The sequence below is a fragment of the Artemia sp. Qi Xiang Cuo genome, chromosome 9 (assembly GCF_049724085.1).
Source record: "Artemia sp. Qi Xiang Cuo chromosome 9, ASM4972408v1, whole genome shotgun sequence".
Taxonomy (NCBI): Eukaryota; Metazoa; Arthropoda; class Branchiopoda; order Anostraca; family Artemiidae; genus Artemia; species Artemia sp. Qi Xiang Cuo.
The window spans coordinates 29,347,631-29,370,229 of record NC_142802.1 but is presented as its reverse complement, the minus strand read 5'-3'; the positions used below and the strand labels follow the sequence as shown (position 1 = coordinate 29,370,229).

The 22,599-nt window shown below is 36.6% G+C and overlaps 1 protein-coding gene across 3 annotated transcripts in view; it reads right to left on the bottom strand.

Annotated features, from left to right (window-relative positions):
- The window catches only part of LOC148948539 (lachesin-like), a 232,493-nt gene that overhangs the window by 137,905 nt on the left and 71,989 nt on the right, over nt 1–22,599 (bottom strand). For all 3 annotated transcript variants that reach the window (XM_089093973.1, XM_089093976.1, XM_089093975.1), the window contains exons 3-5: nt 17,131–17,338; nt 13,821–13,976; nt 11,709–11,837 (exon numbers count right to left, since the gene is read on the bottom strand). In XM_089093973.1, the coding sequence (XP_088950099.1) occupies nt 11,709–11,837; nt 13,821–13,976; nt 17,131–17,338 (493 nt within the window). The remainder of the gene's footprint in view (nt 1–11,708; nt 11,838–13,820; nt 13,977–17,130; nt 17,339–22,599) is intronic.

Here is a 22,599-nt window from a genome sequence, read left to right as displayed (position 1 = left end):
ACCTGCAAACACCCGCCCAGACAAATAGGTAAAGAGATTTTAGTAAGCAAGTGATTAACAATCTCTTGGCACTCGGAGAAGCAAACATCTGCCTTGACACATTAACAGACAGGGTGAGAGAGTCAAAAACACATAAATATGTAGATTCTGACATACAAACCGACAAAGATAGGCACTGGGAGAAGCAAACATCAGCTCAGACACATTGGCAAAGAGAGTGGGAGGGATAAAAACCCATGCAAATATATAGATTCAGACATACAATCCAACAATGACAGGCATTGAGATAGGCAAACACCCGCCCAGACACACAAGCAGAGGAAGTGAGGGAGACAAAAACGCACACACACACACACACACACACATATATATATATATATATATATATATATATATATATATATATATATATATATATATATATATATATATATATATATATATATATATATATATATATATATATGGATTCTGACATACAAACTAACAATGAAATGCATTGAGATAGGCAAAAACCCGCCCAGACACATAAGCAGAGGAAGTGAGAGAGACAAAAACACATATAAATATATGGATTCTGACATACAAACCGACAAAGACAGGTACTGAGATAAGCTAACACCCGCCCCAGACACAGAGGCCCAGAGAGTGAGAGGGACAAATAACACATTCAAATATATAGATTCAGACATACAAACCAACAATGACCGGCATTGAGATAGGCAAACACCCGCCCAGACACATAAGCAAAGAGAGTGAGAGAGTCAAAAACACATAAATATATAGATTCTGACATACAAACCGAAAATAACAGGCACTGGGAGAAGCAAACATCGGCCCAAACACATAGGCAAAGAGAGTGGGAGAGATAAAAACACAGATGCAAATATATAGATTCAGACATACAAACCAACAATGACAGGCATTGAGATATGACTCTATGCATCATTACGTTGAATTTAGGTTAGATCAATTATAGATGGCAGCACACCCGCTCAGACACAGTCATAGTGAGAGAGATATGCAAAAAGTTGGGTTGATCTAGGTTCACTTAGAGTAGCGCACCTCTTGGGACTTACTTACTTACTTACTTACTTACATCTCTTTGCCTGTGTGTCTGGGCGGGTGTTTGCTTATCTCCAAGCCTGTCATTGTCGGTTTGTATGTCTGAATTTATATATTTGCATATGTTTTTATCTCTCTCACTCTCTTTGCTTATGTGTCTGGGCGGGTGTTTGCGTCTCCCAGTGCTTGTCTTTGTCGGTTTGTATGTCTGAATCTATATAATTGTATTTGTTTTGTCTTTCTCTCAGTCTTTTTAACTTTGTGTCTTGGCGTGTGTTTGCTTGTCCCAGTACCTGTCCTAGTCAGTCTGTTTGTCTGAATCTATTTATATGGTTGTGTTTTTTTCTCTTTCTCTTTAGCGTACACTAAAAATAATGGAAATATAACAAAGTAATATATAACAAATTTTTTATCAAATGATGATATACATGACATTAATATAAATATAGGGTAAACACACTATTATACATTATTAATATCAATGGTTAACTTTGGATATTTTGAATCTGTTCCATAAAGTAGTTCTCCATGTCCTCTCTTGATATTGTTGCTATTATCTTCTCTTAACTCGTAATCGGTAGAATAATCATTATTCCATTTTGAGTCATAGACAATATTTACTGGTGTGTCACCGACAGGTTCAATATGCGTTTCGTCTTTGGTATTATTTGATTCATTGACTGTTTAATTAATAGTAGTAACGTTTGCAGGCACTTTGTTTTTCATCGATTCATCTTAATATTCCTTAGTGATAGTTTCTACCAATGCCATTTTTATTTTTACCGGCAATTTCACTGTCTATTACAACATCATTTTTACAAAGGTAACAGTTCTGGCACGTAGACAAGATATGTTTTATGATATTAGTAGAAGAGTAGGCCTTTCTTTTTGTCTTTGCTTTCATTTGAATGCTAATACCTAAAAGATGACGATAGGTTCTATCAACAGGTAGCATGACACCTGAAGCACAAGCAAGAAGATATCCCTCTTCATCCACTATTGTTTTTATGTTAGCCTTCTCTTTGAGTGCAATCATCTCCGGAGATCTCAATCTCGCATATCCACCATTTGTACAATAGAATTTTTTGGTACTCCAAAGAAATTTAATTCCTTACTGTCATGACAATGCACACATACGTTTCCGATAGTGCTACCACTTGTACATATTTCATAATTTAAATACTTCTCCTGGTCAGAATTCAATGCTATAATAACACTATCATATGAACACACTTTCTTTAAATACTTCATCTTCACTTTTTTAGAGATATTAGTTTTGTCTTTATTGTTCCACTGCGTAAAAAATACTGATTTAATACATGCAGTAAACTAGGTAGTGCCGATAACCGACTATAGAGTACCAGTGGGAAAGCCGCATCGTGTCTCTGAGCTAGCGTAGATTACACTTGTTACAGCCGTAAGCATATTTATGGTTATTTTAAGATACGAAAAAAAAGTTGAATAATTTCAAAGTCCAAAAAAAATCAGTTCAAAAAAAAGTGCTACTACAAACATTATTTGTTCTAATAGTAAAAGTCACGACTAACATTTCTATATCATTCTCATTTTGAGTTTCGAAAGTATTAAATGTGATTTTTTATGTTTTAAGTATGTTTCATGTCATTCTAAGAGATGTAAAATTTTTTATTTTTAAATATATTATGTTAAAAAATAATAAAAAAAAGTTTAAAAAAATGGGGGAGGGGGTCAAAAAGTCGGGGGAGGGGGCCCCTTGGAGGTTGGGTGTATGGGGATCTCTGGTGGTTGAGTTCCCTGGTGGTTAGGGTCATTGGTGCTTATGATCCTTGACGGTTCATACTCATATATACCTCTCTACTTGATTTGCAAGGATTTCTATGGATTGATCTGAATTTCCTTGTTAAAATTCTTTTCTTGACATCTACATCTCTATTAGTATCAACTTTTAGTATACTATAACGTTAGACCATATTTTATATTGACAACACTGTCAAACGGGACTTGTGTATTATACAGAACACATCGGTGAAGTAAAGGTAGGTCAACTCACAAGACCATTTTATCATCGTTAACCATTCTCATAGATTGATGCTATTCCAAATTTATAATAAATAAGCTATGAGTTAACATCCCCCTCGGTGTTACCTTAACTGTTTATCAGTTTAACCCTTTTTTACCACCTTCATACGATCCGATCACTAATTAGGATCATTCACACCCCTATTATTCAATCAACAATTAATATCGTTCATACAGTCCAATTTGCAAATGATACACCCTTTTTTGCAAATAGAGTTATTTTTTTTTGGTAAATGAGTTAACACCATATACCAGTCAATTCTAGACAAGATGCAAGGTACCTTCAGCCTAGAGGTTATTAGTGTCTTACAATTTTTGAGTCAGAAACACGCGCGGCTTGGCTATATCTTTAGTAAAAAACATTATTTATACGAAGAAAATGATTTTCTTACCCTATGACAGAAACCAGTATTTTTTACAGATGGCGCAATAAATCTTTTGAATACATAATGTGACGATCAAAAGAATTGGCTTAGAAACCAATGTCTAAACCCGTCTGGTTACATTACACAATTTCGTCCATAGTTCCAAATCTAACATGTTTGATCACTTTATAGGTCTATAATATAAAGGGATTGGTCGCTTTTAGCAATGTGCTCGTCAAACTACACTGTATATTCTTGTAATCGTCATTTCAATAGGATCATCACTACTATAGATAATATGAAGACAAAAGGAATGTAAAGAAAACATTAAAATATGAACTAAGGAGGTGTGAAGTTGAGGCCATAGATAAAATTGCCGAGGATCTGGAAGATGCAACTAGACGGCATAATAGTAAAATATTGTACTGGCATGTCAGTAAATTGAGAGGGAGTAGTCAATCCGGACTTGTCCCAGTTAAAGATAGAAATGGGCCACAATTAGTGATAAGGAAAGAATTAAAGAGAGATGGGCAGAACATTTTGAGAATTTGCTAAACCGATATAGAGTTGCAGGTAAAGATATAGAGGAAAATGAAAAAGTTTATAATACCTTGGATGTGAGGAAAGATTTGTTTTGCGAGGAAGAATTAACGACAGTACTAAAAGGATTAAAAAATAATAAGGCTCCAGGTGCTGATAGGGTAGTAAATGAGTTTCTTAAATATGGTAGCTCTGAGGTTCGAAACAAGTTACTGAAGATTATGAATATGATTTTTGAAAAAGGGGAAGTACCAAATGATTTTACGAAACCTTAATTAAGCCATTTTATAAGAAAGGTGGTCCAAACTTTCACTCTTAGGTTATTAGGTTATAATTGAGAAGTGCCTGAGTTGTCAAACACCTTTGGTCCTTAGTTTTATAGATTATGAGCAAGCGTTCGATTCTGTTGATAGAAGAGCTATAGCAAAGGTTTTATCCTTGTATGATATACCAGACAAATACATTAAAGTGATTGGTGCTATGTGCGAGAATAACACGGCTGCAGTTAAGGTAGGAAATGAGGTTACCAGCTGGTTTTGTATTAAATCAGGAGTTAAGCAGGGCTGTGTTCTATTTCCCTTTATATGGCTTATTTTGATAGATTTTGTATTACGGAGCACAGGAAAGGCAATGGGAGACCACGGAATCAAATGGAGAGGAAAAATCCTCCAGGAATTAGATTATGCCAATGATTTAAGCATCCTAGAAGAAAGTGTGAGCAAAATGAATGAACTTTTAAAGGTTTTGCAGGTTCTGGGTGTTAAAATAGGTTTGAAAATTAATGTTAAGAAGACTAAGTCACTAAGGCTAGGAATAAGTGAAGATGAAAAGGTGACGTTGGGTGATGAAAAGATTGATCAAGTGGGCAGCTTCAATTACCTTGGTAGTATTATTAGTAAAGATGGTGGGAGCAGTGAAGATGTTAAAAGTAGAATAGCCAAGACTCAAGGTGTTTTTTCACAGTTAAAAAAAGTTTGGAAGAATAAGAAGATAAGTCTTAAAACCAAGATTAGAATATTAGATGCTACAGTGATGACAGTAGTCAAATATGGCTCTGAAGCATGGGCGCTTCGAAAAGCGGATGAAGATTGGCTAGATGAATTCCAGAGAAATTGCTTGAGGATTGTTCTGGGTACCCGGATGACAGACCGTATTTCAAACAATAGGCTGTACGAAATATGTGGTTCAATACCGCTCTCTAGGGCTATAACGAAAGAAAGGTTGAGGTGGCTAGGGCACGTCGTGCGGATGAAGGATGACAGATTGCCGAAGATTGTTCTTTTCGGCCAACCGTCTAAGGTTAAAGGGAAAGCAGGTCGTCCTCGTCTGGGGTGGGAGGACGTCATAAAGAATGATTTAAAGGAAATGGGAACCTCTTGGGAGGGTATAAAAAGGGAGGCTTTGAATAGATTGGGATGGAGGAGGAGCATGCGTAGCTGTGTTGGCCTCACGCGGCTTGGTGCTGCGGTGAGTTTTTAGTAGTACTAGTAGTAGTAAATGCGACATTCGAAAATACATTTTGAAGTACACTTCGAAAGGTTAGATTTTTTTTTTTTTTTTTTGTTTTTTTTATGAGCACTGAGTACGACTTGGCGGAGGTCCTTGTCGAAATATTTGCTTGTTCTTCGTCTTTCATATTTTATCACTGGCTGATAAAATTCCTCGTTTTCTCATCTATTTGATTTTATTTTTTCATTTACTATATCCTTTCCTCTCTTGGTTTCTCAAGATATTTTGTCTTGCTCCAAGAGGCTTGCTTGAATGTTCAAACAGTTAAAACAGTTCGTGGTAACGAACAGTAGGCTGCACGAAATATGTGGTTCAATACCGCTCTCTAGGGCTATAACGAAAGAAAGGTTGAGATGGCTAGGGCACGTTGTGCGGATGAAGGATGACAGATTGCTGAAGATTGTTCTATTCGACCAACCGTCTAAGGTTAAACGGAAAGCAGGTCGTCCTCGTCTGGGGTGGGAGGACGTTCTGGACGTCTGGGGTGGGAAGTAAGGAGCGATCCGGCTCAATAGTAATCGAAACTCTAAAAAACGGAATTTTTATGCCAGTAGATACATCAAAAGAATCAAGTTTTTATGCTGATTTCAAATATATGAGTTTCGTCAATTCTAGTCTTACCCATCACAAGTTACGAGCCTGTAAAAATTTGCGTCATTTTCGAAAAAGGGGGAAACACCCCCCTAAAAGTGATAGAATCTTAATGAAAATCAAACCATCAGATTCAGCGTAACAGAAAACCCTACTGTAGATGTTTCAAGCTCCTATCTGCAAAAATGTGGAATTATGTATTTTTTGCCAGAAGAAAGATCACGGATGCGTGTTTATTTAATTTCTTTTTTGTTTTTCCCAGGGGTGATCGTATCAATTCAGTGGTCCTAGAACATCATGAGAGAGTTCATTCGAACGAAAATTAAAAGTTCTAGTGCCCTTTTCAAGTGACTAAAAAAATTAGAGGGCAACTAGGCCCCCTCCTACACTAATTTTTTTTCCCAAAGTCAACCGATCAAAATTTTGAGACAGCCATTTTGTTCAGCATAGTCAAAATCTTAATAAATATGTCTTTGAAGATGACTTAACCCCCACAGTTCCTGGGGGAAGGGCTGCAAGTTATGAACTTTCCCATTGTTTACGCATAGTTTGGTTATTAGGAAGTATTAAAAAAAAAAATTCTTTCAACTGAAAGTAAGGAGCAACAATAAAATTTACAACGAACAGAAAGTGCTACGTATTTAAGGTGGGTTGCCTCTCCTAAATAACTCACTCTCACGCTAGAGTTTTTTTTTTAAATTTTAAAAGAGGTTATTATTCTAATTAAACAGCCTTTGTGATTCAGGAGTCATTCCTAAATAAATGGAACAAAAATCAAACTTAGGCTATTATAAGGTTATTATTAGTTAAAAAAAGTAAAACTAATATGCAAATTTCGTTTAATTATGCATGTACGGTGAGCCGAAATCAAAACCTGCATTAAATAAAAAACGTTCAGAAATTAAATAAAAAAACGTTTTTTAGCTGAAAGTAAGGAGCGACATTAAAACTTAAATCGAACAGAAATAATTCCGTATAGGAAAGGGGCTGTCCCCTCCTCAATGCTTCACTCTTTACGCTAAAGTTTTTTTTTGTTTTCAAAAATAAAGTTGTGAGAAAGACTCAAACTTTAGCGCAAAGAGTGAGGCGTTGAGGAGGGGACAGCCCCTTCCATATACAGAATAATTTCTGTTCGTTTTAGGTTTTAATGTCGCTCCTTACTTTCAGTTAAAAAAAATTTTTTTTATTTGATGGTTAACTAAAGATGATGTGCATTATTAGTTCATTTCCAATGATGTAAAAAAAAAAAAAAAAAAACAGAAAGGGGACGATAGGAACAAAGCAAAATGAAATAAGCATTCAATATGCAAATGTTATTCATTTCCGTTCTAAATTAAGAAATCACAGTGGTCTTTTGCTGTGTCTTTCATAAATAGTATCGAAGAGGATACAAGGGGAAAAACTACTTTTTCATAAATTATAATAGGATTTTACGGATAAAGTCTCGAAACTACTAACGAGAAAGCTGGGGTAATTCAGGAGGCTTGGACTTAAAAGACGTAAACGTCTAAAAGGAAATGGAAACAATGAGAAATACTTTAAAATCATAGATTTGTTACCTGGACAGATTATACAGAAAAAGCATTGCAATGCGCGAGCTGGGTAAACGACCCCTGAGCATTTTACTGGAATAGTGGCACAATTATTTAACCTCAACACACTATATTTGCCCACTGCTGATTTAAAACCCTGGAAAGCAACCTCGGGATATCTTTGCTGGTTGTATTCTCGCCGAAAAATAAATGCATTCGTCCACCGAGCAAAGATACAAGCATATCTTTGCTGGGCGATAAAGGCATTCTCGCCGAAATACATACTGTCTGTAGTCCACATAAATTAATGCATATATGATTAAATCTGACTGATTGTTTGAACAAGGGTATTTTTAGATCATCATAGCTCTACCGATCAATGGAGACAGTAGTGACTCAGATTAATTTTAATTAGAGCTACAGGAACAAATAGCCATAATTCCAGGTTGAAATATAGTATTTTTATTGGGGAATATTAACGTCCAGGTTGCTAATAATTGGGTGTGGCAAAAACCTAAGACCTTAAAAAGTTGTTTTTAGGCTCGGTTTTTCAAATTCTCTGTAAAAGGAGCTACAGATGAATCGAATGAATGTTAAGATGATGATGGATTTAACCCATGAGTCCCCTTCAACAGGAAGAGCATAGACATAAGACGAACCTGTGATGAGGGGGAAAAAGATCCCCTCGTTACATATATGTTATGCTTGATTTTAAACTCCCTTTGAAAACCGATAAATAAATTACCCAAATAATGACCCTAAATTTACAAAAATAAGATAAACAGCAATTTTGAGCCGCACAGAGCTGAAATTTTGTCGAACAGTATTTCCAAGAAGTATCAAAGGGTGTTTATATAGTCTAATATTTTCAGAAGCCATAGTGCCTTGCAGTTTCCCACTCGTCCTTAAAAAAATATGCGGTCCTAGGAAAATGTAGTGACACTCTAGATGGAGTATCGCAAAGTCGCACACTATTCATTAGGGTATTGACCAGCTGATTGGCCAACAGGGGGAGATGAAATTGGGTCCTTGCATTTAGGGTAATCCCGAATATGGTTTTAAAATCAAACAGAACTTTTGCAAGTTCTTATAGCAATGGGGACAAAGTCAAATTTTACTTTAAAGAGCAGTGGGTGGTGGCGCCCTCATATACAAAAATAATTTTATTTCATTGACGTTTTCATGTTGCTCTTTTTTCATTTGTTTTTCTTTTTTTTTTTCTTTTTTAAAGGATCACGTTTACCACCAGAAAAGTTTCCTCGCTTCAGTTGGTTTCCGAAAATCAAAGAGAGTACACACTTTTAAAAAAATTATTATTACTGAAGGAAAGCGAGTACTGCATAAAAAACAGTTCGTGCGTAACGAAATGTTACCACTTAAGGAGCGGAACAGCTCAATAGTAGCCGAAACTCTAGAAAACGGAATTTTAATATCAATAAATATAGAAAAAGAACTGGCTTCTTATGCTGATTCCAAATATATAAGATTCATTAACCTTAGTGTCATCAGTAAGAGGCTAGGAGCCTGAGAAAATTTGCCTGATTTTTGAAAAAGGGGATAAACACCATACAAATTCAATAAATCTTAATGAAAATCACACCTTCAAATTCAGTATATCAGAGAACCCTAATGTAGAGGATTCAAGCTTCTATCTGCAAAAATGTGGAGCTTTGCATTTTTTGTCAGAAGAAAGATCACGGATGCGTATTTATTCGTTGTTTTTTTTTCAGGGTCAATGTATCGAACCAGTGGTCTTAAAACATCGGGAGAGGACTTGTTGGAATGGAAATTAAAAGTTCTAGTGCCCTTTTTAAGTGAGCAAAATATTGCAGGGCAATTATGCTCCCTTCCCATGGCCATTTTGTTCAGGATAGTTGAAAATTTCTAAGATTATGCCTTTAAAGATAACACAACCCCCATCCCCTGGTAATGGGGATAGGTCTTTAATAAAACTATCCATTGTTTACGTATAGTATATGTTATTTGAAATCATACAGACATATTTGTCTGTATGTTTATTTGTTGGGGAGTTTGTGCTTGGGCGGGTTTCCATGAGGATGATTTCACGTCTGGAAGACAGTACTTGTTCTTTGCCTACTTATTTTTTTCATGTGGAGATGCTGCGGGGAAATTGTCCGGGGAAAATTTTCAGCTTGTTTGGATCTCTGATATTAATTCCCACGGAAGGGGTATTTCTAGAGTGATCGAAAAAACGATTAGAACTTGGCGTTTTTCAAATGAAAGTATTCTAAGGAGAATTTTTCAGGCTGAATCTTCGGCAAGAAATCTTACGGAGGGGGAGGGGATTTTTAGCGAGGATAGAACTGCCAGGAATGAATTTAACGGGGGATGAGGTTTTTTACGTGGGATCACTTCACTTAAGAGTTTCCCGTGAAGGGAAAGAATTTTTCATGGAGGATGAGTTACATTTACTGGCATTATTTGTAAAACGATCGGAAATTAAACGAAAGAAAAACAAGTTTTTCAACTGAAAGTAAGGAGCAACATTAAAACTCAAAGCGAACAGAAATTGTTCCGTATCTGAAGGAATTGCCCCCTTCCCAATGCTTTGTTGTTTGTCCCAATTTCTTATGAACGACTCCTGAAACACAAGGGCCGTTTAATTAGAATAGGAAGCTTTTTTAGAAGTGCTGGAAACTTTACCATAAAGAGCAAGGTATTGAGTATGGGAGGAACCATTCACATACGGAATAATTTCTGTTCGTTTTGTGTTTTGATGTTGCTCCTTGCTTTGAGTTGAAAAACTTTTTTTTTTATTGGATAGTTTAAAGAGATTATATACACTCGCTAGATTTCATTAAAAAAAAATTATGAATTTATATGCAGTTTGCGGGGATAAACACCACGCTGATTTACGCTGATTTTACATGAACTTTCCACAGTTACAATGTAACTACACGCCGCTTTGTCTTATAATTACGGGATTCAGCGGAAGCTTAGAGGAAAGGTTGTTTTTTGGGTTGGGGACTTCTGAAATTTGAGTCTAATATAGAATCTGTCATGAATTTCGAGGTTTCAACAGTTTCCCTTCTTATTAGTGGAAATGGAAAAGGATGGCTTTTTGAGAACTCAGAAAGTTATTTTACTAGACGAGTGGGTCCTTTGAAATAGATCTATTACTCAAATTAGGGTCCAAAAGGTGTTTTGAAGTTTTCATCTCCAGCCCTCCCCGGCGTGTAAGGCTTGAAATATTTTGTGAAGACACGTCCAATCATAAGAACTTCATGAACCTGGCACAACAACTTTCCAGTTTAACGAATAGCCTGTATACTCTAGAAAATATTTTCTGGTTTGAAAATAGGTCTTTCGTCTAGAGAAAAAGTTCTTTGTCTCAGAAAAGTTGTTATATTAGTTGTGTTAGTTTATTTCAAGGTTGCTATTGTCAAATGAATTTTCACAATATATTTGAAAAGTTAGAATTTTTATGTTTTATTTCCAGAGTTAATTAGTTCCTGTTATGAGCTCTTTGTACCCAATAATGGATTTCACGTCCTCAATTAACAGCCTGAAAAAAAAAAAAAAACTTTTGCCTCTTTTTCTGTTAGGTGATGCTGTATTTTGGCCCAGGAATTTACTTAGTACTTAAGTAAAATTTGCACATACTTCCTCACTGTAGACTGTAGCATCCTCTTTTTCCAACCATGACACGCATTTGATACCGCGCCTCCTGACCCTGGGAATATACGTCAGAGCCTTAGTTTAGTTGCTAGTGATCGGACAAAAAAAACAGGTTTTTCCATAGGCTTCTCGTAATGTGTACATTGGAATCGCGCGTTAACGAAGGCGGAGTATGAATCTTGTGTGGTTTTAAATCTGCACCAGTTATTTTTAATGGAAAGTATATCCTTTGTCGATGCTGTATTTTCTGTCTACTGTGGTACTTCCTAAACTGTACTTAAACGCAAATTTGGAATTCTTATAACAACAATGAATAGTACCCAGATAAAACAAGCCTTTTAATTTTTAAAGTATGTTCCCATCCTATCATTTTCTTAAAATAGAAGGTGGATAGATTTGTAATACTTACACTGTACTTTGATGGCTATTTTCTTGCTCACAGATGGCAGAACTCCATTGGAAGCAATGCAGAGGTAGTTACCCATGTGAAGTCGACTAATACGAGTAATGTTCAACACAGATCCATCGACGATAAATGCTAGAATTAATTAAATTAATCTATTGATATATAATCATTATTGTAGCTCTACTTCAAAATAGAGGAATTATGCCAAAAAAAAAAAAAAAAAAAAAAAAAAAAAAAACTGAGATGACTAGTTACCGATTGCCACGATTAGCGATACTTTATCGTTATTTCTGAAACTAAAAGTCTTACAATAAAAGAGTAAACGATAAATATCCTCCAGAGCCATTAATGGCACATAGGGTGCCAAATCGACATTTCTGTTGCTGGGTATTCTTTACAGGAAATAGTTGCAACCCTGTCACCCAAGCTTACGGTATTGGAAACTGAGCCCGGGCTCCATATTGCCAAGCAGAGCATCAATATTTTTTGCAGCCACAGCAACCGTAATAACAGAAAAAGAAAAGAAAGCCTACATAGGTAAGCTTGATAAATAGAATGGTTGAGGTCATACCTTTGAGGGAGATCTCAGTGTATTTTGGTTAATGGTACTTCTTCCTCTACTTTGCCCTATATCAAACGGTGTCCCCTATGACTCTATGCCTGGCAGACATTTTTTTTCTTGATTTATATTAACGATCTTGTTGATGGTCTTCATCCCCATGTGCACCCTGTCCTTTTTGCAGACAACAGTAACCTTTTTATTGCTGAAGTGGACCTAGCATCTGCCACTTCTGTAGCTCAAGGTCTTTTTGACAAAATGAAGGAGTGTTGATCGTCAAATGGTATGGCTCTTGACAGCCGGAAGGGTATTGTTGTACATTTCAGGACCCCTTATCGTATGTGTGACGTACAGGAGACAAAAATCCTTACTAATGGGAACGATATTATACTGCAAGCTGCTATGGTGAAATTTCTTGGTGTGTCGTTTTTTGACACAACAAGGGCTTATTGTCATTTTTTCTTTCTGTTGAACCCCTACTTACAACCATTCCCTTATCTCCGCCAGTCTTCGATATCTCGCCAGGTTAACTTATTTCTTTTCTCCCAGATGTTATACTTTCTCTTCATTATGCTTTTATTTTTCTTACCTTTCATATTGTTACTCTGTCTAGGGTAGACTAATACATCTCTTCTGTACTCATTTCAAAGAGCCCAAGATAAGGCGGTGAAGCATAATTTTCATCTCCCTTGGATATACCCTTCTTCAAATCAATATAGTAATAGTTGAATAGCTCCGCTGGATTGTACTGTAGGTAAAAGTAATCTTTATTTAGTGTTTTTTTCTTTTCAAGGTACACTTCCAACGTCTCTTCAGCAGTTTTTTCACAGACAGGCTCAAGCAGGTAGGCTACTCTTCTTCTTTGCGTAGTTTTTCTCGCGGATTTTCTGTAGCTAAACGATCATCAATAGCAGCTCAGAGGTCTCCTGTCTATCAACCCATTTTGCTATGTAACTCTATCCCTTCTGATGTCCCTCTATCTCTCTCCGCGAAGGCAGTTTCTCGGCGGGTCTTTTTCCTTTTTTTTCGAGTATGACGTCAATTATTTGTTCTGAGTTTCGCCATTTTTGCGATTATCCGGTTGATATTTAATAGGTTATTTTTTAAAAAAATCTTGAGTCCTTTCCGTATGTGTTGTTATTTTATAGTTTTATAAATGCTTAATGGATCCCTCCACGAGCTTGCTTCTGGGGACTCGGTTTTTTTCTCCGCTCGTTTTTGTTTTTGTTTGTGTTACGGTTAGTATAATATAAATGATGATGGTAATGAGGCATAATTGGACTCTTCGGTTTCTTATTTACACACTAATGATACCAGTGAAGTTTTCTTTGGGGGAAGGGGATCAGAAATGAGAAATTTTTTAGCCGAGTGAACTCTAAAACTCGAATGTTTAATGAAAATTTATTCTCCATAGAACGTTTTAAATCTAGTTCATTCTTTTGTGAAATTTGTAAGTCTACTGCCCCTACCCTAGCCCCCTATTTATCCCGTTTTGGTCAGTACACCAAGAGTAAAAAATTGCGTATTTCATTGAAAACATTCACACTTGAACTTACTATCCTTATTTCCAATGAAGAATGTGCTGCCATCTTCTCTTTTCCAGCTAATTGTCGGTTTTGGATCTCCAGCCGCAGAGCAGCGTAGACTAACATCTGTTCCTTCATCAGCTATTGTATCTGAGCTTGATAAGTAATCTAGTATATCAGGCGGGACTAGAACAAAAATTAAATTAATTCCTTACTGACTTTTCTAACACATTTTAAATTTCAGTTAACCGAAGAACAAGAAAGATTCAATCTACAAACAGGTTAAGGGGTTATCGCCCTTAGATACAATGTAAATAATCTCGGGTAAATAATCTCTGGTGAAATTTGCATATATATTTCACCGTAAAGGTTTGTAGGACTTTTTCGAAAACAACGGTGTTTAAGTATGAATTGTATTTCCATAGAAAAAGATTATTAAATCATAGGTTTTATTCTCCTTTTGGTTATCTTAATTCCGTCTTATAAATGTTACGTCTTTTCTTAAGTGATTCCTGTTATTGATCTACAAAAGAAAGTCAGCGTATTCTTGTAACTAATTTATCTCTTCTTTTCAGTTAGTTTACTTATGGTCTACTTCTTTGCTGGTCTTTTCTCTTATCTGTTCCCCTCTCTGTGTGCCCCTTTTTTGGCGTCACTTGGTGTTATTCACATCTTAACGCTCGTCATAATTATATCTTCGCTTAAGTTTCTATGTATTTTACTTATTATTTTCTTACCCAAGTTCAATGAGTATGTTCCTAGCTTCGGAGATTTCTCAAAATATTTGTTTATGTACTTTTTAGGTTTAAATATCTCTCTTTATTTTCCTTTGAAGTTCCATGGTAAAAAATTCATGGGTTTAGTGCAGGTTCGCTCACTGTCATCCCCCAAAAATTTTCAACTCGGTAAAACCAATCGATCCTCGATAACTCCAAATGGCATTTTAATCATTGATTTTTAATAACATTTATAACCATTTTGATCCGAGGGGATAAAAATTTCCAATTTTTTTTATCAGAATAATAAACCTATGGATCAAGTGCGAGTTCAGTGACATTTTAAATGGTTCTTATATTTCAGAAAGCTTTGGAAAAAAGCCAAAAAGAGTACCCCATTTGAAGTATGACCCCTTACTGTACTATAGACCCCCCCCCCAAAAAAAAAATATTTAACTGAAATTCGTTATTTCATTAATAGGTTGGTCTGATTGAATCACATGATACTCTTAAGAGCCTCGGAATGTCTTTTGGGAGGATGGTCCATCTCGTATTCCTTATGTCTTATAGGCTAATACTCCTGAAACTTTTCCCCCTTTTGTTTTTTGGTTTTAAATTATCCGAGTGTATTACCGTTGAGTGTGAGGATAGGCTAATAATCATGGATGCCGGAAAGGGGGAGCAGGGGGGGCATGGCCCCCTCACTGGCAATTTGGGACTATAAAGTAATTATAAGGACACCAAAGGAAAGAGAGCATAACGGGGGAAGACCATGGAAAAAATGTTCGTTGCCCCCTTGCTGACTGCCTGCCAATAGATTTTGACCCATAATAAGAAAAATATAACTTCTAAACCTTAGAAAAATATAACTGAGTAATCCTTAACAGGTTTTCCACAAACATTTTTTCTATATGATTGGGCTGGAGCAAAAAAAAATAATCAAATTCTTCATAGTAATGAATGGTAAGTAAATAACAATCCTTGTTGATAACAAAAGTATAAGAGCCTAACTATTGATAAAATTCAGTCAAAGAATCAGCTTTTTATGGGGGTCCTAAATATGTATTGGTTTATTAGCAATAAGTGCAGTTATTAGAACACAAGAAAGTCCGTGTAATTACAGAAAACACAAGGAAAACAACTTAATAAGAGGCAATTTCGGCAAGAATATGCCGTCAACTGACCAACTACACAGCTCAAAGGTAAAATTTCCTGAAATTTCAACTACGTTGAACAAAGTTTTGATTGGATGTGTCTTGGGAAATGGTGGGTGTGAAAGGGGTGTTAGATGCCTTCCAATCACTTTCGGATATTAAAAGGGCACTAGCCATTTCAATTTCCATTGGAATGAGCCCTTTTTGAAGTTTCTACGACAACGCTTTCTATAAAGACCTTGTATGCCACCAGGGCATAAATTACAGCCCTGTGGGCTGTGGGGGGGTCTTCATCCTTAAAAACCTAATTTCTAGAACTTTCAACTACGTTGAACAAAATAGCTATCTAAAAATTTTGATTGGATGTGTTTGGGGAAAAGGGTGGACGTGAGAGGGGGGTTAGTTGCCCTCCAATCACTTTCGACTATTAAAAATGGCACTAGCACTTTGAATTTCAAATCAAATGAGCCTTTTTGAAAATTCTACGACAGCGCTTTCTATAAAAACCTTATATGCCCCCAGGGCATAAATTTCAACCCTTGCCCTGAGGGGTGTGGGGGAGTGTCCTACTCAAAAACATGATTTCTATCTGGAGATCAAGTACGCTGAACAAAATGGCTATCTTAAAATTTTGATTGGATGTGTTTCAGGAAATGGTGGGCGTGGAAGGGGCTGTAGTTGCCTTCCGATCACTTTCGACTATTAAAAGGGCAAAAGCCATTGCAATTTCCAATTGAATGAGCCCTTTTCGAAGTTTCTACGACAACTTCTTCAATACAAAGTGCCCTGGTTTAAAGGAAAATGTAATAAATAATATATTGTGCCAACATCGTTCTTATATACCCCTAGGGCATAACTTAAAACCCTTGCCCTGAGGGCTGTGTGAGAATGTCCTACTCAAAAACGTGATTTCTATAGGGAAATGAACTACGCTGAAGAAAATGGCTATCTCAAAGTTTTGATTGGATGTGTTTGGGGAAATGGTGGGCATGGAAGAGGTGTTAGTGGCCTTCCAATCACTTTCGACTATTAAAAAGGGCACTAGCCGTTTCAATTTCCAATCGAATGAGCACTTTTCAAAGTTTCTACGAAAGCTCATCCGATACGAAGTACCCTAGTGTGGAAGAAAAAAAATACATTGTGCCAAAATCATTCTTTACTTAGGCAGCGCGATTGCGCTGCCTTTGATTTCTAGCTGTGGTAAATTAATCTTTTCGTAATTTTCGTTTTTACATAATTTTCATGCTATTAAATATACTTTTTTGTTGACTTTTGTTGAACAGATAGAAACCAAAATCGATGCCTTTATGCGGCTGTTGTCACCAGACAAGCTTAAATATATTTAACATGGAAGAGATAGCCAGGAATTTCTCCCTATCGTTCCCCCTTTAGACTTGAAGCTTAGGATTAGGAGAATTTTATTGGTTCGAGCTTCTCCAGGAATTTTTATAGCTTCCGAATAAACCTTACCGACAACGCTCAAAACAGCGATCCTCTTTCTCATCGGTTCTGTGTTGATTTGACACATGTACGTGCCAGCATCTCTTTGTTTTACTTCTTTTATGCGCAATGTCCATGTTTGTTCTTCATCGTGACTAACTTGAATTCGAGAATTTCTCGTGATTACACTATCTGCTATAGTGAGGATTGTTTGAGTGTCCACGCGAAGCCATGCAACCTACGAAAGGTGGAAATATCATATTAATTTATCAGCAAATTAAAAACTTTAAGCTTTTTCTTAGATTGACTTTATAGTTTGCTAATGCGGTGAATTTAATTTTCACTAGTAACGATTCACCAGCTCCCTCTCGGTGTTTATCTGACTGTCTATATCTGATTGATTCTAGGGATACACTATGGAAGACAAAATCCATTTAATAGCTAAAGATTACTACGGTAACTCCTGAGGACATGACAGTTATCGCTGATGACAATCTAAGCTAACTGGTTGGTGGTCTATAATATTTGGTTCCTCACACAAGGGCAAGCCTACCAGGACCTTGTTTTTACCACGATTCAATTTGAACAATGTCTCATTTTCTTGTTTTTGTATATTTTTTATTATAATAAAGTTTCAGTATCATGGAATTGATTTCAAGGTCATCAAATGAAATATGTTGCTTTCCTTTTATTATTTATAAATTATTATTGACCAAAGTGTAAATTTTCAACTAGCTCAATTTTCAACTAGCTATGTTGAGGACTAGTTAAACTAGCTCAACATATTGACTGCATCTTTTGTTTGAAATATTTTTTTCGAGAAGAAAAATTTTTAATCTTGAAAATTATTTGTGATTGAATTTTCCTATAATTCATTTACGTACTTTGTGGTCACATGTGGTCCTTCAGACTGTATAAAATAAAATATTAAGAGATCTAGGAACGTAATTTAGGAACGTAATAGAGAGCTATAAACCACGTAATTGTTTCAGAAGCTTCAGAAAATGAACCATAATTTAACTTCTTGCTCCTCCTAAGACTGAGACAGATAATAGTCTAAAGTGACAGCGTACCATTGCTTTTTTCTATCTAATCATCGAACGGTCCTTTTTATGGTTCGTCAGTGTTATTTTTTCCGTTTTGTGGGATCCATACATAGTAGATTTATTCATTACATAGTACCATAGTACATGATTCACTTACACACATTGTAGTAACATATAAAATCCTTTCAAACTGTATAATATAAAATAGTAAGAGAGCTAGGAAACTATTCCCATAACCATGTAATTTTCCAGAAGCTTCAGGAAATGAATCATAATTTAACTTCTTGAGGGTCCTAAGACTGAGGCAGATAAGAGTCTAAATTGACAGCGTAGAATGGCTTTTCGCTATATAGTCAGCGAAAGGGTATTTTTATGTCTCATCAGTGTTATTTTTTCCGGCTTGTGGGAACCATAGGTCCAGTGCATTTATTCATTAGACTACCAACTAGGTGGAGATATTCAATCAGCTAATATTATTTCTCATGGTTTTATGAGCTAAAACTGAAACATAGGCACCAGTTTTTCTTTTGGGCATATCTTTTTTGGTGTTTTCATGCAAAAAATATTGTAAAAATTTAATTTTTTGGATTTGAAAACATTCATTCTTGCGTCTTCATTGAAAGAAAGAATAAAACCCTTGCCCTTTCTGCTCAAAATTTTTGTGAATTGCTACCCCTGATCTGAAAGAAGGATTTACTTCATCACATGAAGGAAATCGCATGGATCTCTTCAATTCCTCTCTTCAAAAGCTATAGATCTCTCCAGTTTTTGTTGGTGCGTAAAGAGTGAAGGGGGGGGGGAATCTAAGAAAGAGACTAACCTTCACTTATTTATTTTTTCCTTTCTGTATCTAATAAATAAAATCACTATTGGACAATTTTGGTCTCTTACAAATATCTTCAGGGACAGGCTAGCCTAGTCGGCCAGGCTGAATTATTTTTTCAAGCTTGTAAAATTCCTCTTTGAGTTTCAAGCCTGCTTAATTCGCATCTGGAAATTTTGGGTGGAACAGTGTTTACTAGCTAGCACTTGTTTCCTCGGGGTAATAACAGAAAAAACGAGGTAGGTAAGATGGTTAGTTTTCAATGGGACTGTGGAAGAAAGCCTTTAATTTGTCCTCTAAGGTGAGCTTTAGACGTAAATTTAGAATGTTTAGAATGGAAAGGTTTAATAACCCCGAACTTCAGTATAGAAACATATTTTGTTTTATACTACAAGTAGTGATACCCAAAATTATTGTTCAAATTTCCGTAAAAACTAAAAACGAGCAAAAATAGTTTTCTAATGGATGTAAAGAGCAAAGTTGAAGCTTGAAACAAACACAATTTGTTTAATTCGCAGCCTCTCCAACATAAAACTTAGATGGAGGAGCCTTTCATTGCCTGAAGAAAAAGAGGGGAAGGAAAATTATTGTGTACATATTGGGTTCCGGCGAAGCGTATACTGTTCTGAAAAACTTCAGGAGAAAAAAAGAGATACTGAGAAAGTTCTATTTTGTGAAAAACTGTTGTGATGGTCAGGTTATGAACAGTTCATTGTTTTACAGTGGAATATCTAGTAGTAACTCTGCCAAATGTAAAAGAAATAAACAGCACTTTTCTAGAATTAATTTAAAGAAACAAAGTTTACGGGAGAAGTAAAGAGCAAAGTTGAAACTTAAACGGACAAAAATTATTACTTCACAGCCTATCTAATATATATCATTAAAACTAATACAAATAAACCGACCAATTATGTTTCCCTTTGTTTCTAGAATTATAGAAAACTAGCCCTTTACTGCAAACACAAAAGCCAAGTATAAAAAACAGGAATATTGATTTGGGAGTTAAAAGTGATTATGTAGCCTGTCAACAATAAACTAATCTATAAAGCTTTACATAATCTTAGACCAGTTATGACATCAGTAACTTTCAGTATACAACTAAAATTATCTTAAAAACATCAGGCACTGGGACTAACTGGGAGAAGCAAACACCCGCCCAGTCACGCAAGCTTAGAGAGTGAGAGAGACAAAAACACATAGATTCAGACATACAAACAGACAAAGACAGGCACTTAGACAAGCAAACACCCACCCAGACACACAGGTTTAGAGAGTGAGAGAGACAAAAGCACAAAAACACATAGATTCAGACATAGAAACCGACAAAGACAGGCACTGGGACAAGCAAATACCCACCCATTCACACGGGAAAAGAGAGTGAGAGAGCAAAAAACACATAGAAACAGACGGATTCAGACATACAAACATACAAAGACATGCACTGGGACAAGCATATACCTGCCAAGACACACATGCTTAGAGAGTGAGAGAGACAAAAACACATAAAAACACATACGTTATTCGCAAACGTTATTCACTATTACGTTATTTGCAAGCTTAGAGAGAGCAAAAACAAATACAAACACAAAGATTCAGACATACAAACAGACAAAGACAGACAGTTGGAGCAAGAAAATACCCACCCAGAAACACAGAAAGTGAGAAAGACAACAAACACATAGATTCCGATATACAAACAGACACAGACAGACACTGGGACAAGCAAATACCCACCCATTCACACGGGAAAAGAGAGTGAGGGAGCAAAAAACACATTGAAACAGAAGAATTCAGACATACAAACCTACAAAGACAGGCACTGGGACAAGCAAATACCAGCCCCGACACACAGGCTAAGAGAGTGAGAGAGACAAAAACAGATAAAAACACATAGATTCAGACATACAAACCGACGAAGACAGACACTGGGACAAGCAAACACCCGCTCAGACACACAGGCAAAGGGAGTGAGAGACACAAAAACATATTAAAACAAACGAATTCAGATATATACAAACAAACAAAAACAGACATTGGGACAAGCAAACACCTGCCCAGACACACAGAAACAGGGAGTGAGAGAGAGACAAAAACACATACAAACACATGGATTCAGTTATACAAATATACAAAGACAGGCACTGGGACAAGCAAATACCCACCCAGCCATGCAGGCACAGAGAGTAAGAGAGACAAAAACATATTCAAACGCACGGATTCAGATATACGAACAGACAAAGACAGATACTGGGACCAGCAAACTTATCCTAGTGCGTGTCTTTGTCAGTTTGTATGTCTGAATCTGTGTGTTTGTATGTGTTTTGTCTCTCTCAATCTCTGTGCCTGTGTGTCTGCGCGGCTGTTTGCTTGTACCAGTGCCTGTCTTTGTCTGTTTGTATGACTGAATCTATGTGTTTTTGTCTCTCTCACTCTCACTCTAGAAAGCGAAACATGGAAATTTCACTAACACGCAATACGGTAATTTTAGAACGTATTCAGTAGGACAAAATACTGGGAATGGCTTGTTAGTCGTGTTGCTTAGAGCGCATTCCCCTTGGAAGAAAATTGACCTTTCGAGTCCTGACGGGATCAAAAACTATAGACAAAAAAAGAACTAAAGAAAGAAAGAAAGAAAAAATGTTTGAACGTTTCGGGCTAAAAAATTAAATGTCAAAAAAAGTATTACGTGGCAGTTATGCGCCATCATTACGTAAGGTGTGTGCTGTCGTTAAGTTACAAGCGGGGAATCCCCATGGGTCCTGGGGCAGGGTTAAATACAATTGCGTCAGGCATATTAGACTGGAGCGTTTGAAACGGGGTAAGTCGTGTGACGTCATTGGAGTTCAGAGGGGTGTGTCTTGGGAGTCTTGCCAACTGGGATTTCCTTCAATAGAACGGTGGCCAAATTGCGTAGGTGTGATGGCTTGAGGGGTTAATAGCTCCACTTCTCTGACCCTTTAAAGGTGAGGGTGTGTCGCGTGATGTAACATGCGCTTGAAATCGTGCCTAGAAACAAGGCTGTCATAGAAATATCCAGGGGTGTGTCGCGTGACGTAACATGCGCTTAAAAGGGGGGGGGGGTGTCTCGTGCGATATAACAGAACTTTTCACAGAAATACACAGGGGTGTTTCGCGTGACGAAACATGAGCTTGAAATACACAGAGGTGTTTCGCATGACGAAACAGGACTCTGCTTGAAATCCTATGGAAAAGGGAGGACATGAAACGGGATTCCAATGCTAATTTTCCTATGCAAGTTTACATATGCCAATTTCCCTATCTGTGTGCTCAGAGTGATCATGGCCCCTCCTAGTGGAAACTCATGAAACCCTTCCCCCTCCCCGCGCTAGGATTATTGCCTGGCTGTGCCAATGGATATTACCTCTAAATACAGAGAATTAAGGTGATAGTATTCCGATACAATAAGTCAAGTATACTAGAATTGATGCTCCTACTGGAAGCTCGTAAAACCCTTCCCCCTCCCCCCGCTAGGATTAATGCCTAGCTATGACAATTGATATTAACTCAAAATACAGATAATAAATGTGATAGTATTACTATAAAATAAGTCAAGTATAATAGAATTTATGCTCCTAGTGGAACCTCGTAAAACCCTTCCCCCTCTCCCGC